The sequence below is a fragment of the Neltuma alba genome, unplaced genomic scaffold, assembly GCF_004799145.2.
Source record: "Neltuma alba isolate B1F8T4 unplaced genomic scaffold, ASM479914v2 tig00011493_pilon, whole genome shotgun sequence".
NCBI lineage: Eukaryota > Viridiplantae > Streptophyta > Magnoliopsida > Fabales > Fabaceae > Neltuma > Neltuma alba.
This window is the reverse complement of record NW_021636161.1, coordinates 17,944-35,241: the sequence shown is the minus strand read 5'-3', so window position 1 is coordinate 35,241 and position 17,298 is coordinate 17,944. Positions and strand designations below refer to the sequence as shown.

Below are 17,298 nucleotides of genomic sequence, written 5' to 3'. Positions count from 1 at the left end.
TGTAATATTGAGTTCAAGCGAAAAATAAAATATATAAGATTATGCCCTTAAGACATTATAGCATTATTTTCATTTTTAACAGAATTTAAAAGGACTTGTATACAGTGTTGTTTCTTCAAATTTTTAATACTTAAGATTCATTATTATATTTACACTAAAATATTTAATATTTATTTTACATTTTAGATTCGGAATAAAAATCTTGAATAAATATTTTAAATTTTAAATTAAGAAAAACATAAAAATCAAATAACTATATTTTATGATCTCATTTTTATTTTAAACATACATATGGGATCTTATATTTAGAATAGGAAGCTATAACTAAGAAAGAATGAACACACGTCCCATCTAATAATGATTTATAGTTTACATTGTTGATGGTAGTTGTCAAATTAAATTATACGGGTGTATTTTAAATCTCAAATTGGAAAAAATAAAAAATTTAAATAATTATTTATATATATAGAAGTGGATACTTGGTCTTCCAATAAAATTAAGTGCTTCAATCATGTTTATACATAACAATATTATAAGTGAAGTCAATTTGTCTTTGTAATGATGTATGGTTAATTGTGATTATATTAGCAAAACATGTTAGAAGAGCATATAGAACATTTAAGAGCAACGACACTAAATATTTTGAAAATAATGATCTTGAAGGATAGAAACATCACAAAAAAGAACTTTCAGTATTACTTACAAAGAAACTTTTTATAGTCTTATATCTTGACCATATATATCAATTTTTTTTTGAGTGACAGAAGCATACATATGAATTTAACTAATTTAACTAATCACTACATAGTCATTGAATTTTTTATAATGTATGAAGAAATACTGATTCAAACTCGTGCATTGCACAGGTATTGTACTAGTTAATATATAAAAGTAGAGTACAAGACAGGAGTTGCTGGCAGCACGACATGTGACATCACCTATGAGTAGATAAATGTTTTTCTTGTTTCTTTTTAAAAAAAGGGGTCACATTTTTTACCTATATTGCTAATAGTCCGATATATCCGCTTTTGTAACAGTCCATTGCTTATTCATCATTAATCTAAGAAATATTAAAAACTGATTCGGATCCTATCGCTTGTACGTGTGTACCTAGAGGGAGCGTGTTTAGTTTAAACATGTCAGTTTTCACCTCTTGTTTGTTGCTGGAGAGAATTTACCGGTAAACATGCCATGATTTTTTTAGGATATGAATGATTATTCAAATTATTTTATATTTAGCTGGTGAGTATATTTATCTTTTTGGGTATACAACTAAATTAACTGAAACCAACAAACCCATATTTTCTTCTTCTTTTTTTCAAATTACTTTATATAATCATAGGTATTCAATTCGAAAGTTTTTGTTTGAAATTATGCAATTTGAAAGTTTGTATTTGAAATTATTTTATATTTAGCCGGTGAATATATTTATCTCTTTGGGTATACAACTAAATTAACTGAGACCAACAAACCCAGAATTTCTTATTTTTTTCAAATTACTTTATATAACCGTGGGTATTCAATTTGAAATTTTTTCTTTGAAATTATGCAATTTGAAAGTTTGTATTTGAAATCTAAAACATGGTTATGCCACTTAATATTTAAATTGATTTATAAATTGATAAATTATAGGAAGAACTATATTCACAAAATCCGGAGCCACGTGGCAATTTTTTATTATATATTTATCGGTAATCTTCTGAAAGAAATCCCTAATAATTTCATATAATTGTATCTTTTATTGATTATTAATAGACCAAATATATCAGTAAAACACAACCTTAGAGCGTAGGGATCTTCACTCATTGTTAAGTATCATTTGACTTAAAATAAAGATCTAGAATAAATATTAAATTACAAATATATGAAAATGATATAACTTCCTTGATTCATCCCGATTTATTTGGGTGCACGATTTCATATTTTCTAATTAGATTTCTTTTTCATAATGCTTCATCGAATCATGATTTTTGCTGTTTGCAAATATTTATGTTTTAGATTTCAACTCCCTACCACTTCTTCAACAATCCTGCCTTCATCTTTATCTTACCATCCATATGTCAAATTTTACTATTTATTTTACTCCTCTGGTCTTATTTATAGGACAGAGAGAGAATGCATTTTTTGTCCTATTTATAGGGCATTGAGAGAAATTTTTTATATGGATGTACAATTTTACTCCTCATTTATTATTGTGTTGACTTTGTTTATGTGAGGTATAATGTATATTAAATAAGGATAAAGTTGGAAAGTCATTAAATTTTAAATGAGAGTTAATGAAGTTTAAGGTTTTTCTTAGTCGGTGTGAAATATGCTGGAAGCACCTTATATATAGAACCAGAGGAGTACATCAGTCATATATAGCCTTGGAAGAATCAAAATGCCATTAATGCTAATAGCCTAATATTTTCATTTTGGTTTTATTTTATTTAGCAAATGTTTAGATTTTCTTTGATTTTGAGTGTGAATGCTGAAATATAGAGAATACGGCAAAATCTTTTTCTTTAACATGCTTATGATTTTGGTTTAGTTTCAGAACCCTTGGCATATAATCTGCAAAATGGTCGGGGGCGAAAAGCTGCCATATATATATTGGAACTTCAAGAAAGCATAACCTCATTACATGTGCGTTTCAGTCATTCAATCTTTTGCTTTTGTTCATTATTCTTGTGCCTATTGTATTGTTTGTATTCTAAGATGTGGGCCACATAACTTTCATCTAAAGTGTATTGCAGCTTAAAACTTTCTAAAATTTCTCATCCTCTAATTTGAGTTTCTCAACGTTTTGGATGAACATACAAAACATGATTTACATGTAGGAAGATGACAGGGGTTTGCAGCCTACTTTTTAACTAAGAAAGGTGAGTCTTTTCTCTTTGAGTTGATCAACTAGATGCTTCTTTTGTTTTTTTTCCCAGTACTGATGGGTCAGCTTCTTGATTACATAGGCTTTTTATTATTTATTGTATTGATGTTTTCAGAATCCTCCTCAAGTATATAAATACTCTTCTAGTCATTAATATGAAACCTAATTAACTAATTTGAGTAGCTTAATACTATTAGTTATCCCTTCTGTTCTTCTCTCACTTGATTATTATTGGGAGAATATTAATAAGGTTGATTTAGGAGTAACTATGTTGAATTTGTTGATATTGAGTATGCATTGATTTTAGCATGATGAAATTCTTAAAAGAGGTCAAGTTGTTAAATACTGGGCTTTATTTAAATATGGGGGTATAATACTCAACAATAAAATGTTGATAATGAATCTATATATTTTGCATGCCTTGAAAACTTACAGATACTTTACTTTTTATATATATTAAGCTGAAATGATGAGTTGAAGCAAAAATGTGATCTTCAACTAATTATTTTATGATTATTCAACATTTTATCGTATATAAAAGAACCTTGATTTATATCCGTGCATCGCGCGGGTACCGTACTAGTTTTCATAAGAATCCAACTTCAAATTGATATATGATTTCTTTTTGTCTAACAGATTAATGTATGGTTACAAAAACAGATACGCTACATCTCATAGCATGATCTAGAATTTTTATATATGATAAAAGTGTCATAATATTTAAACTACTCTTTATCATAAATTATATAGAGGCAAAGGATATTTTTATTGTCTCGCCAAGGAATAATATAAACTTCGATCCACGCCACGAGAGCTTACTTGAGAAAAACTAAAATTTAAACTCACACGATCACATATTTTCAAACTAGGCATTTGATCTCATATACGAAATGTGTCATTGGACTCGTCAACTTTCATGTGAAAACTACTTTCTACACAACTGATTAGGAATGAAATGAAAGACAAGAAACTGGGAATTACTTTACTTACTTTTCTTAACTCCAATATATCTCATTATAATGAAACCATTGCTACATGTAGTATATTACCTGACATTGCAAATACAAAATAAACCATACACCAGCGACTAAGAAGAAAACTAAACCATACTTGATACTCCTTGGTTCTAAATATAAGATCCTTTTCTAGTGTAAATTACATTACGAAAAGGTGTTATATTTAGGACCAGAGGAGTATCATAGTGCACAATTTTGCCAAAAGGACTCAACAACTATAGATACAAAATGAGAAATTATTAGGAATTTATTTCCATCAAGTGTTTAAATAAAGTAAAATCTAGGATTAAGGTTCTCTATCGTTGATGTTGCCAACTGATACAAGACTTTCCACATGATCAAAATTACCATGGACAAGGCCGGGGCCACATTTAATCTTAAACCTCTTAATCTCGTTAGTAGTGAGATCGAGCAGATACAACCTTTTCTTTTCTTCATCATCCACATTCAAATGAAAAGGACGGAAGACAATCTCATTCTTCCAAATAGTCACTGGGTTTAACGCGAGTGTACATAACTGGTCACAAAGGGTGCTAGCAGTATATTTTTTAGTCCAAATCCATCTTCCCCCTGATGCACATGGATCCTCCTCCATCACCCACAAATGAATCATATAAGATAAAGTAACAACAACCAAAGCAAGTTTGTTCTCATACACAGTAAGCCTTTTATTAATTCGTTTATATTCATATTTTAAAAAAGGCAATGGCGTCGAGATACACACTTGCTTTGTCAGGTCAATCGAAACCACCGTATTAGAATGATCACCCGGCCTCTGCTTTCCACCAAACATAAACATAACACCATTAACAATGACTTTTTCCCCTTTTCTAATATTTGTGCCCTCAAAGTTTTCAAATTCTACTTCCTTCCAAGACCCAGAGTTTAATGAATAAACTTCCACGGGATTAACGGCAAAACGAAATTGAGTTACATAAGTTGTCACTATCTTGAAATCATCATCAATGGGATTGAAAACAAATCCGACATCGTAATAACCATTAGAACCCTTCATAGTTCTGGGCACCTCCCTAAACTGTCTAGTCAGGGGATTCCATAACAAAAAGTAAGGGGAAACTGTACCATTTTCCTTTGGGCTGAAAGGAGAAGGGACCATGCAGCGATCCTCGATGCCGACCTCAACACAGACCAAGCCATTGCTGGAACCCACGATCCTAAAATTAATGGAGGGATCGATCAAAGGTGGCTTTTGAATTTCAAGCACCTGCATGGTGGAATGATCCACCAACACAATGCGCAAACTAACCCTGTGGTAGCATCTGAGGAGAAGCAAAAGGGTTGGACGACTGGTGTGGAGGAGGTGTTCTAGGTTAAAAGACGAAGACTCGATGAGATTTTTCCAATCTCTGCATACGCATTGAAATCGAATTAGGGATTTCATCGGAAGTCTTTTGAGAATGTTACATATGACATCGCAGGGAATAAAGGGTATGTTGTTGTGGTCTTCCATCACTTTCATGGTGTTCCCCATGTTGGACAAGGAGAGTTCTGAAAGTTCTGATGGTGGGACTGAGGTTAAAGTAGGTATATATGGACTGGGCTTTAACGGAAAGAGTGTTTCAGCAAAACGATAAAATTTAAAATGAAAGCATTATTTGCTCGTGTCAAAGTTGTAAGTTGTAACCACGGATTCTCAGCCGATCAGTTGATTTTCATCCAAACTTCCGCCATAAAAAAGCAATAATAGATAATTATTAGTATATGCGTTGAAGAAGATCCCGGCTGAATTTCAGCGTCGTATCTACCCTCGCATTCCCTTCATTTTCATTTATTTCTTACTTAATATACGATGTTTTTTATTTAGAATTTGCGTTCACATAAAGTTTTGAATTATTTTTAATAATATTATTATAAACGAAAATAATATTTAAATATTAATGCCATTCATTGAATTATATTTAATAATCATCATTCTTATTCAAATTTCATGATTGTATTTGTGGACTCAAGCATGATCTTAAATAATGGTATATTTATTTGTCAACTAGGTAAGTTGTACGATTTTTAAGCTTTTTTTACTTTAAAATTTAAAATACATATGAGAATGGGAAGATACGATAATAACCGTCTTGGAGATCGGGTGAATGTGAAATTGACTAACCGCTTCAAACGAAATCAATGGAGCCACACGAGTCAGTAATCTGGCAACAATCTGTTTGATGGAAACCTTTTACCAGTAATCTGGCCTTGTTACTTGTTCCATCCTGATTTTCTTTCGCTCTATAAACCCATTTACACCCAACAAAATATTTAGTTTCAGTTGAATGAACGTGCATGGGACCAATGTTTTGTACTCATTAAAGCTTCATATTCCTTTGCCAGGACTTTGAGTCTGATTTTAGGAGTTGTAAGGGCTTGAACATAAGTAGCAGTTAGGGAAATAACTGTAAGATCTTCAGGATATGTGAGTTGGAACCCAACACTCAAGTTATCGCTGGCCTCTACAAGCACTAAAGGCTCATCCCTTCTCATCTCAATCATGCGAAAGAGGCCAGGAGCAGCATGTTTGGCTAATTTTTCTATTATGAGGTCTCTGCTAATGTTCTAAAATGGGCCACAAACAACAAACATGAGACCTAACCCAAACTTTCTATCATATAAGAGAAAAAAAGCTAATTTGAATAGGACTATCAAATCAAAAGAGAACAAAGCTAAGAGGTCTTCCTATTTGATGACTCTGCTGCCGATGAATGCCAAAACTATTGAGACGTTATTAATTCTTAAGATTGTTGGCAGCAATCTAGATCATTTTGTACTAAGGCTTGCTGTCCTCTTGAGATGTTATGTACCAAACGTTTCTTGCTTTTTATTTCACTTGTAAGTTCCGGTTGTTCGTCTTTCTTCTAAAGATGGATATTTAATTTAGGTGTTTTGTGTGGGCTTATCTGGTGCTTTTTGTCCAGGTAATATGTATGCATAATTGAGTAGTTATTCTATTAGGCAAGTGGATTTACTCCTCGAATTATTGGTGTATCAGAACAGTATCTGGTTTTTGGAATCTGGGCATGAAGTTTTCAGTCATCCATGTAATGATTTTTATGTGCTCGAGACATTGTCACTTCCTGTGTTTGTTTTCTACGAGCATTATTTGTTTACTTACTGATTTTTCAATTTTACTTTCTGATCTACAATGATCTCAAACTAAAAAGTATATCAAAATTTTAAATTTTATGATATTGACGGTTACTCATTATCACGTGAACACTTGTCTAAAATGAAAACCCATCCTCTCGTCTGTGTTGATTCTTGTATTTCATTTTTGTATAGTTTCTTTTATCATTGCATACTCTGTAAATTTAGAGTATGTTGATTATCTCATATTTTTCTGGAGTTCTTTTTTTCTTGGAATTGAAAGTTTTAAAAAAAAAAAAACTTGAAAGAAGAAAAGAAGACAGAAACTTAGGATAGATGATGAAGACACAAGGTCTGTAGGTAAATCAGCACATGAAAGATCCTCTCTGTACACTTGCCAGGTATCCCAGAGCATTATTCTGATATGTTCAATGAGTTATTTTGCAGGATGGAAATTTGGACTGTCTCACAAAACCAAGTTGAGAGGTTCAATTGAATCATTGTATGACGTCCCCTTTCTTGTAGTTACTTCTTCTGCTCAGTTGGAGATCTGTATGAATATCTTATATTTCCTGGTAAAGCAAGATTTAATGAAACGTTGTGCTGCCAAAATTCCTCGACATCAGATTTACTTCGTTTTCCTTAATAGTTAACTTGACAAGGTCATGTATTCTTAACATAAATTTTTTTTCTCCTTATTCACAGTAATTATCATTATACTACATTCGGTTCTAATTATAAAAGCCAGTTGACTAATTTGAGGAGATTAAGGAAGTTGAGTTAGTTATTTGTCTTAAATGGGTGTTATTTTTCCTAAAATATCCTTGTTAATTAAGTGTATTGACTAGAACTATCATTATTAAAAAGGCTATTTTAGGAAAAAAAATGTATAAATATGAGAGATAAAATAGATTGGGTCTTATATTTAGAATCAAAATAAAAGTCAAACAGGGTCTTATATTAAGGATCAGAGGTAATATATTGTATCGTTTGTGTTTTTGGCGACACAGGGATGCGTTTTTGAGCCATCCATGTACCTTGGTGCAACGATCAATGGATACAATGTCACCAAAAATGTTCTATGAATGTCATATGTGGATACATGAAGAAATTGGGTTACTATGCTATTGAAGTATCGCTGCTCGGGATCTACAAAAAAACAAAAAAAAGTCAGTGGACATTTCCGTGGGAGATCAATGAAAAAGAAAATTAACAAGGAGTGCGTTTCATATTTTTAAGATAATATGATAGTACAGGATATTTTATTATCAAGCTGTTAGTTGAAATAGTAGGTGATTTTACTTCGTAAAAAAAACATAAATTTGTTTCATAGAAAACGCACGAGGATTTTCATTCTAATTCTAAAAATAAAATGAGATATAATTCAATTGCCCATGTCTGGCATGTGTTTAAAATCTTGCTGTCAATAATATTTATTTGATATAAAAGAAAAATAAGAGAAATATTTGAATAAATCATGAATGCTATTTGATATTGAAATTTCATTATTTGAAAGAAAAACATTTCATCATTTATTTTTAAGTTAACGAGAAAAAAATTAGTTTAAAATTAAACTGTAAGTACTTATTTAATTTTTATGTGCATAAAATTAACTAAATCTTAAAATTTGAATTGCTAGCATACAAATTAATAAAATTAAAGAAATAAAATGAAATATACCTTAAGGGATTAAATAAACATTTTCACGAAAAGTTTATAAATTACATATTTCTATGCGCATTCATTCTTTTTCCCTAACAGAATTATAAAATCATACTCAAAATAAAACTTGATTAGAGAAGATAATGGGAGAAAATGAAAATCATAGCAGATGTATTCTTATAGTGATATTAAATTAGACATCCAAATAATTAATATAAAAAATATCATAGATTACTGATAATAAATTATATGAAATTTATTTATGATATTCATAATCTCTTAGTCGAGTATAATAGTTTAAAACACAATAATTATATAGATATATTTTTATGTTATTATCTTTTTAGTTAGATGTAATAAGTGCAAAAAAAAAATTAAAATCAATTTTAAATTTAAGTATATCATAGTCTCTAACTAATTTAAAGTTAGTTACCAAATCAAATTTGTAAAGCACAGTATAACAGAAAAGATACCCTAAACCATATGATCGGATTTGAATCAGTCATGTTTGATATTTGACGTTGAAATTTCGTTATTGTTTTAGGTTCATGATAAACAGTTAGCTAAAAGTTAAATGGTAAGTATTTAAATATTTAGAAAGAATACCACTTGAATAAATTTATTTATTTAACCAAATATAAAATATTTAGCATGTGATGTTTAAATATTAGGAAAATGAATCTTTCACATACGTAGTAGCTGAGCTGGAAGCCACGAATTGATGAGTCAAGTACCATTAGGATAAGTAATTGATGAGTTAGATAGAATTATGTACAGAAAGGATTAAATTATTAAATAAACAAAGTTTAAGGACTGATTTTCAAGAGAGCCAAAAGTTCAGAAATTAAGTTAGACTAAGTTAAACTTGAAGCGCTAAAAAAAAAATTTCCCCTAAAAAATATTTATTGATATACAGATATTGGCCTAAATAACAGGCTTCCCATCCTAAATATAAGACTTTTTCATGTAATTTACACGTCGGAATAATATAAAACAAAAACGAGTTATTCATACGAGAACTACTCCAAGTAAACGAGGGAAGTTGCGAAGCTCTAGCACCGATGGGCGGCGACACCCCATTTCTTCCCCAAGAAATCATCACAAACATCCTCATACGACTTCCTGTAAAATCGCTATTTCAATGCGCGTCCAAACAATGGAAAAATCTCATCAAGACTCCATCCTTCATCGGAGAGCATCTCCACCATTCAAGTAATAAAAAATCTTGTCTTCTTTTGCAAGGAAGACATCGGATGCATCTATATTTGCTCAACGGCAAGTTGCAAGTCCTTGAATTTCTGAGAATGTATGACTTGTGGTGTGATAAAATCAGCGGCTCCAGCAATGGCTTTCTCTGTGTTGAAATAGACAAGTATGCTATGTCTCCTTCTTCCCTTTTATTGTGTAATCCAGCAACTAGAGAGGTTAGAAATGTTCCTAGAAGCAGAACTATGGATGGTTTTAAGGGTATTTGCTCTTTAGGATTTGGTTTTAGTCCAGTTATCAAGGAATATAAGATAGTCAGAACTTATGCTGCGCAGTTTAATACAGAGGTGAATCGAGTGGAAGTGTACTCATTAAGCACAGGGTCATGGAAAGAAATAGAACCGGTCAACTTGAAGCGAATAGCTGGAATTTTTTATGGGGAAACTGTAAAACTTTTAATGGAGCTGTGTATTGGACTGGATCAAAGCTACCTGTGGGGGAAGACAAAATTTTTGTGGTAGTTTCCTTTGACATAGCAAGGGAAGTGTTCACCTTGTTTCCATCGCCTGCTTTAGATAATAATTCAAATGATAAGTTTACTGCGTGTGACAACAAACTAGCTATTATTAGTGTCACTGTGATGGGAACATCTGGGTCTTCTTTTGTTGATTTGTGGGTGACGGAGGAGGGTAGAGGTGAATTAGAGGAGGGATGGACTTAGACTAAGAAATACAGGAGCAGCACCCATCGATTCTATTTACATCCAGTGACCTTTTGGGGGATGACATTGTCTGCAATGTAAGTGAACTTCAAGTGAAGAATCAGAAGCCAGAAGCGAGTTGTGAGTTAGGGATGTTAATTATCCATGGCTGTTTTTTTGGTATTTTCGATTACGTGGAAAGCCTTATACCAGTCAATTCGCAGAATGGAAGTTCTTATATGCTAAATCTTAGTTATTGCATTGTAGCTTTACTTTTCTACTCCTTTTTAGTGGAATCCCTGATACCCTTTGGAGATGTTATATATAATGATGAACACAGATGTTCAGCTATCTATAATATCAGGTTTTACTGTTTTCTTTCGTATATGAATATGTAATAATTTAGTTTTTGGTGTGTGGTTTATGTGGGACTAGGTGTCTGTGTAATATACTATTTATTTTATATTATATGAAAAGGAAGAAAAGCAAGTGAAGCAAATTTTGAAGCCACTAGTTTATGTAGTTAGTATTGCATACAACCTTGACTCGCAGTCAAATTTTGATTAGTGATACATTCTTTAGATATTTTCTGTCTTAAAATAATGAAGATATTCTTCTTTGTAAAGATACCACTTGCTGCAATTTTTGTTATTTGTATCTCACCATTCATTCTCCTATTGAGGGGAAAAAAAAAGTTATAATCAATGATTTGGATTTATCACCACAAGAACCAAAGGAAAGGCATTTTAACAGGAGAAACATGATTAACTATGTTGTGGCTAAGATTTGAGCCTTGCTTTTAAGCCCTTTCTTGCCTATAACACAAGTCAAATTCACTTAAAAGAGACATGCTTTTACCCTACTGTTATCAATCTAAAAGGCATCTGATTATCGCCAACTTAGTATAAAACTTTTGTGGGAATCTGAGCTGGACAATGTTACTTATGAGCAGTAATCAAATCAAATTAATCTATATATTTTGCTGGAACCTGTTCCTGTTACACATGCTTGGTTGTTGTAATATATTGCAGCAATGATATAAAACGAAGGTAAGTCATTGTTTTGTTTCTCTTTGGAGTCAGAAGTTAAGAAAGTGTTCCCTCGTTTCTTTTTGGTTTTGAATATGAAATGTGGAGATGTGTGGTTCGTTGCATGTATTTCAACTGATATGGATATCTTAACATCAGATTTCAATACCATTTGCCTGTAATTGAAGGCAAGGAGCAATTGTCTGTAACGAATCAATTTTGTTCTGGTCATTCAATATCTGCTTTAAATGTGCTGCTATTGTTGTCTTTTGTGTTCACTTTGTGCTAGCGTATCTGTGTGATTAACACCCCTGTAATCTAGATAACGGACAAAGAAAAATGGGGGGAAATCTGGTGAATATATATTTACAACTAATATTTAGTCATAGACTGCTGGAGGAAATTACAGAGAGAAGAGGAGAAATATTCAGAGAGAAAAGAAGAAGTGGCAGAGAGAAGAGATACAAAATTCCACACTTTTCTTCTCAAAACTAGTGTTCACTTTATACCACCTTAAAGCAAGTCTTCTTCATAATTTGCCTCTTGGTCCCCGCCCACCATTAAAACCTAAAGGTTGCTTATGACAATCTGCTTATGATGGTGAGGTATTAAATTATTAATCGTCAGCTGATATCTGGGGGTGAGTTCTCATGCTAGACTCTTCTTCTGCTGAACAACTTCTACCAAACGCTGTTTGTGTTCTTGTTCAACATTTTTGGTTTCCTCAGCATGTATAATGAAGGATAGAAGCATTGGAATTTTTTGTTAAAATTTGACACACTGTCCTGTTTCAGTTAATTGTTTGAATGCACAGCTCTTGCACCACTAATCAAGGCCTGACAACTAGGATGATGTATGACACGTCAATGTCCATAACTTGAAACTCTACTGTGAAAGTACTTGGCCCAAATTTTAATTGCACGAGTTAATGCCCTTACAACCACATTACTATGCTCCGTGGAAGATGCAGCAGTAAGTAAATGTTTCATGAAAGGAGGTGAAGCATTGAAGGCAAAACTTCTCTGGTCCTGTTTGGTAAAAAACATTAAAAATGAGGTAAGGATTGAGATTGGGATTAAAAAAAATATATTAAAAGAGTGTTTAGTATGAGTGATTATTTATTACTTGAGATTAGACAAATCCATATACATGGGACTTAGGAATATCATGGAGAGATGTGATATTCCCTAATCCTACTCACATGAGATTGCCTAATCTTATGTAGTAAATAATTACTCATACTAAATACTCTTTAATGGTTTTTTTCAATCCCAATCCCAATCCCTACTTTTTATTGTCAATGCTTTGTAGTAAACGTAATTTATGATTCCTTAATCACATTCCATACTCATATTCTCGTTTTATTCCAAACTGATATTTCTTCTTCGATGGATTCCAGTCTGAAAATAATCCTATAAAACTCTTCAATCGCATGAACCTTACCACACATCGAACTAAAAATGAAAGTTAGGATTGTAAAAGACTGAGAAGCATTATTGGAGGGAAAGAATGCCTTAATTAGAGCTAAATAAGTAATGAATATTTTAATCACTACAGTGCAAGAAAACAAACAATCATTGTATATTACAAAACTAATTGGAGAGGACAAAAAATCGTTATACAAGAAATATGCTATTGGAGTTTACAGATTGAAGGGATTGAAATTGATGCATTGGAAGACTTGAAGAAACAATTTGATTTTGATGCTGAAGTTGGGGTTCAACATTAGGATTGGTGATATCATGGATGCTTCTTCTTCTTCTCTTTTTGTTCCCTTTGTTGATTTGGTGGTCAAAGAACTTTGAGCATGGCTAGCAATCTGAATTGGAGTCCTTGTCTTCACAACATTTTCAGAAATGTTCTTCCAATTTCCCTTCCCATATGTTTGCAATCCAATCAGAAATAACCTATAATTAGAAAACAAGAGAAAATATATTAGGACATTATTTATGTTAAAAAAACAATATCAAAGAATTGAGAAATTTTCAATGCTTGCGCACACCTGTGTTCTTCCTCAGTCCATGACTTTCCCTTGTTGATATCGGTATGAACATTACTTGGTGCCCCTGGGTTAAACAAAGGTTGATGCACCAAGTGTTGCCTATTAAAGAGCGATGAAAATTCAAGGGATGCCTGTGGCAGCAACTGATCATGATGTGTTTGTGGATTATATCGGTGTATGGGATGAACTGAAGAAGCAATGTGATTTTGAGGAGTTGAATGTGCAAGAAAAGGATTAGATGATGATGAAAATTCTGGGAATATGGGCATTAGATTTGGTTGCAAGTGGACCATTTCGGGTTGCATGTAAGGGGTGGTCTGTGTGATATTTTGTTGCAGGTTAAACTGCTGATTCAGTATTGGAGATGTCATTTGAACAGGAAAGCTTGAAGGAACTTGTGGTCGGTTTAATTCATTCATTGGATGGGGCTGATGATGAACTTGAACATTATGGGGAATTGATGAGGCGAATTGACAGGTTGGTAGTGACTGATATATTGAAGTAACAGTATCAGTTTGAGGAGCTGAACCAGAAATATGATCCATAGAGTTCAGCATCTCTAGTCTGCTATTATTGTATTGCTCAGCATTAATGGATACTTGAATTGGTGTATTTGTCACCATCTCTAGTCCTTGTCCTTGTAAGACTTGTCTGCTGCAAAAGAATAGCATATCATGAAAATATTAGTGGTTATATTATATACTTCCGTGTTGCTTATAATGTAAATGCTATTAAACAAATTTGAGTAGATTATAAAAGCTAAATAAATTATTTATTTCTAATAACAGTGATATAGTTTTCTTAAAATATTTCTGTATAACATTAGACTATACAATAGTTTATAAGTTAGATAAATTAGTTTGATGATTAAGAAAATAAATTAATTTGACAAATAATATTATATATATATATATATAAGAGGTTGAGTTAAGATCTTCCCACCTTTAGAATGGAAGGAATAATAATAAATGATATGGTACTAAGTAAACAAATAAATTAGAATTTCCAAGCATTTTACTTGCAAAGTTTGTTACCGGTTTTAAAAAAGCAAGAAGAGTCAAATTGACTCACCATATGATGTTGTAATTTTCTTTATTATTCCCATCATGTCACCTATATGAGCCCTCTTTAAGTTTTATTATAACAAAAAGCAATTATGATCATTAATATACCAATATAAAAGGATTAAATACATTTTTCTACCTCTACTGATTAAGCAATAAAAATTTGTAAAAGTATCAATTACATAAACATGTTGACTAGAAACCACTCTCATCTAGTTCTCAAATCAATAAAAAGTTTTTTCTTCTATTTATTATTTTCTTTTCGACAATTTCTTAGCAATATAACCAAATATATTCATAAAACAATTCACTCAATAAAAAACACTCAAAAGAAAAACGTGAGAAAATTTTTAAAAAAATTCAATTGAAAGTTGTCCATGTACGTACCTGTTGTGTTCTTCCGAAGTACGTGACATTTTCATTGGCGGCTCTGAGTTCAATATGATTTGATACTCCGAATAGCAGTTGGAGGGCCAAGTGTTTGAGCATGTGGAAGGTACTAAGGCCTGACTTGCTTCATTCTCTGGCACATCGGCGGCAGCGGCGATGACAGTGGTGCCGTCCAGATGTTGCTCTTCTGGATGCCGGACATATACATGATGCTCCAGCACGTCGCCGGCAGTGATGGTTGTAGCGTCTAGCAGTTGCTCTTCAAGATGCCGAACATATGCATCATTCTCTGGCACATCATCGACATCCGTCGTAGTGTTTAACAGTTGTTCTTCCAGACGTCGGATAGATACATCATTCTCCAGCACATCATCAGCATTATAATGTAGCAGTTGTACTTCATAAAGTGCATCAACGATTTCATCAATATCCAGCTCCATTGGCATGTTGTCTCAAACCTGTAAGCTCATCAATTTCAATTTCATATTAATCAGGAGCTTTACGACTATATAATACTTTAATACTACTTTTGTTTATGCATATCTACATACTAGACGAGTTTTTGTACTTTTGAAAATAATATTTCTATCAAATTATATAATTAATATTATTTTTTACAGACACATATTAATAAATTCTATTATTTATATTATTCTCATGACTATTTATTTAGTTACCGAGAAAAACAAAAACATAATAATTCGTATAGTTTTTCCACAACAAAAAGTACGATGCCGTAAAATTATAAGAAGAAAATTATACAGTTTTAATATGCATCTAGAAAAGTTAAAGAACACCAAAAATGCATATTAATTAGGATTACCTATGAGAAGTGGATGAAAGTTAAATTCTTTGACTTCAAAAGTTTCCTTGTGGTTTGGCCAAAAAAAAAAACGAGTTTCCTTGTGGAGATCGCAAATTAAAGCTCCCTTAGTAGGAAATTTGCACAACTCTAATTAATCATTTATACCTATTTATAATGTTTAGGAGAGAAGGATACAAGTTAAAACAATGTTTAAGGAGAGGTGAATCTGATTCGTTTTTATCAACAATGAATAAATATATTTAATAAAATGTGAGACGGACTTAAATTTAAATTAAATTAAATTAAGTTAATAGCAGATAAAAGAATTAACAAATTTCACAGACTAACTAACCGCTCAACTTTTATTTGTATAATAATCTATTTTTACATATATTTTTACGTGCAAACTAAATGCAAGTCACACATTTTTCGGTTCTTATATAGAATTATTTAATCATGAGCATTTATTTAATTTAGCATTCATATAAAGATAAGTTTTTACAATTTAGAAAATCATATATATATAAATAAGTTAAAAATATCTTTTACAAATATATGTTGTTGCGCCACAATCGGGATTTGGTCTCAATGATCATATTAGTCAAAGTCAGTTCATCAAGATGTTAAAACATCCGTTTCCAATTTTTTAAATTATCTAATTTCATTTGGTCAAAAAAAAATTATCTAATTTCAAATAGATATAATACGCGGTTGGCAAAAGAAATGTTTTTGTGATATAATGAAAAGATTCCGTAGAATAATTTTTGAAGACATAGTTTTAGTTCACAAAAAAAAAGAAAAGAAATAGTTTTCAAAATAAAAAGCTAAAAAAATCTGCTTAAATTATTATTTTCCAAATATATCTAAAATGATATAGTGGCGAGTGAAAGAATTATTTGCTTGAAAATATAACATTCTTTGACTCTCCTCTAATTTTTCAAATAACAAACTATCAAAAAGATATTCTGATTTTTTTTTTGGGTACAATTTTTCATTCTTCTAGAATACATGATGGAAAACATATTTTTCTATTTTTTCTGAATAAAAGACTGTTCTTAAAATGAAAAAAAATCTAGTAGTCTCTTAAATTAAATTAAATTAAATTTCAAAAATAATAATTTTTAATTGAAGTGAATATCAAATTAAAATATTACCGAATCAACAAATTAACAAATCTGAAACGTCAAATATGTATTGACTTTTGTTTACTTAATCTTTGTATATATAATAAGTTTGAAGCCAAAAAAAATATTTATATAAATAATCTATTTTTAGATACAAAATAAAAACATTCTGTGAAATTAAACTGTATTCAAAGTCAATATAATTTGAAGATTTATTTTTTTGATTATTAGATTTATCAAAATTTACAAATATTTTCAATTTTTGCAAACATATTTGTATGTTTTGAGAGTGTATTACGTAAATAATCAAGTGAAAAACATTTTTTTTATTTTTGAATATAA

General features: G+C 31.3%; 2 protein-coding genes across 2 annotated transcripts; one reads left to right on the top strand and one right to left on the bottom strand.

Moving 5' to 3' along the window:
• Positions 1–4,168: 4,168 nt before the first annotated feature.
• On the bottom strand, positions 4,169–5,374 carry LOC114714190 (F-box/kelch-repeat protein At3g23880-like). Its single transcript, XM_028898915.1, has one exon. The coding sequence runs from the start codon at positions 5,372–5,374 to the stop codon at positions 4,169–4,171; it is 1,206 nt and encodes a 401-aa protein (XP_028754748.1).
• Positions 5,375–9,941: 4,567 nt separating this feature from the next.
• LOC114714188 (uncharacterized) lies at positions 9,942–10,364 on the top strand. Its single transcript, XM_028898914.1, has one exon. The coding sequence runs from the start codon at positions 9,942–9,944 to the stop codon at positions 10,362–10,364; it is 423 nt and encodes a 140-aa protein (XP_028754747.1).
• The last annotated feature ends 6,934 nt before the right edge of the window (positions 10,365–17,298 follow it).

Coding starts and splice junctions, on each gene's coding strand:
- LOC114714190 (XM_028898915.1), bottom strand. CDS start 5,374: ATGGGGAACACCATGAAAGTGATGGAAGACCACAACAACATACCCTTT.
- LOC114714188 (XM_028898914.1), top strand. CDS start 9,942: ATGTATGACTTGTGGTGTGATAAAATCAGCGGCTCCAGCAATGGCTTT.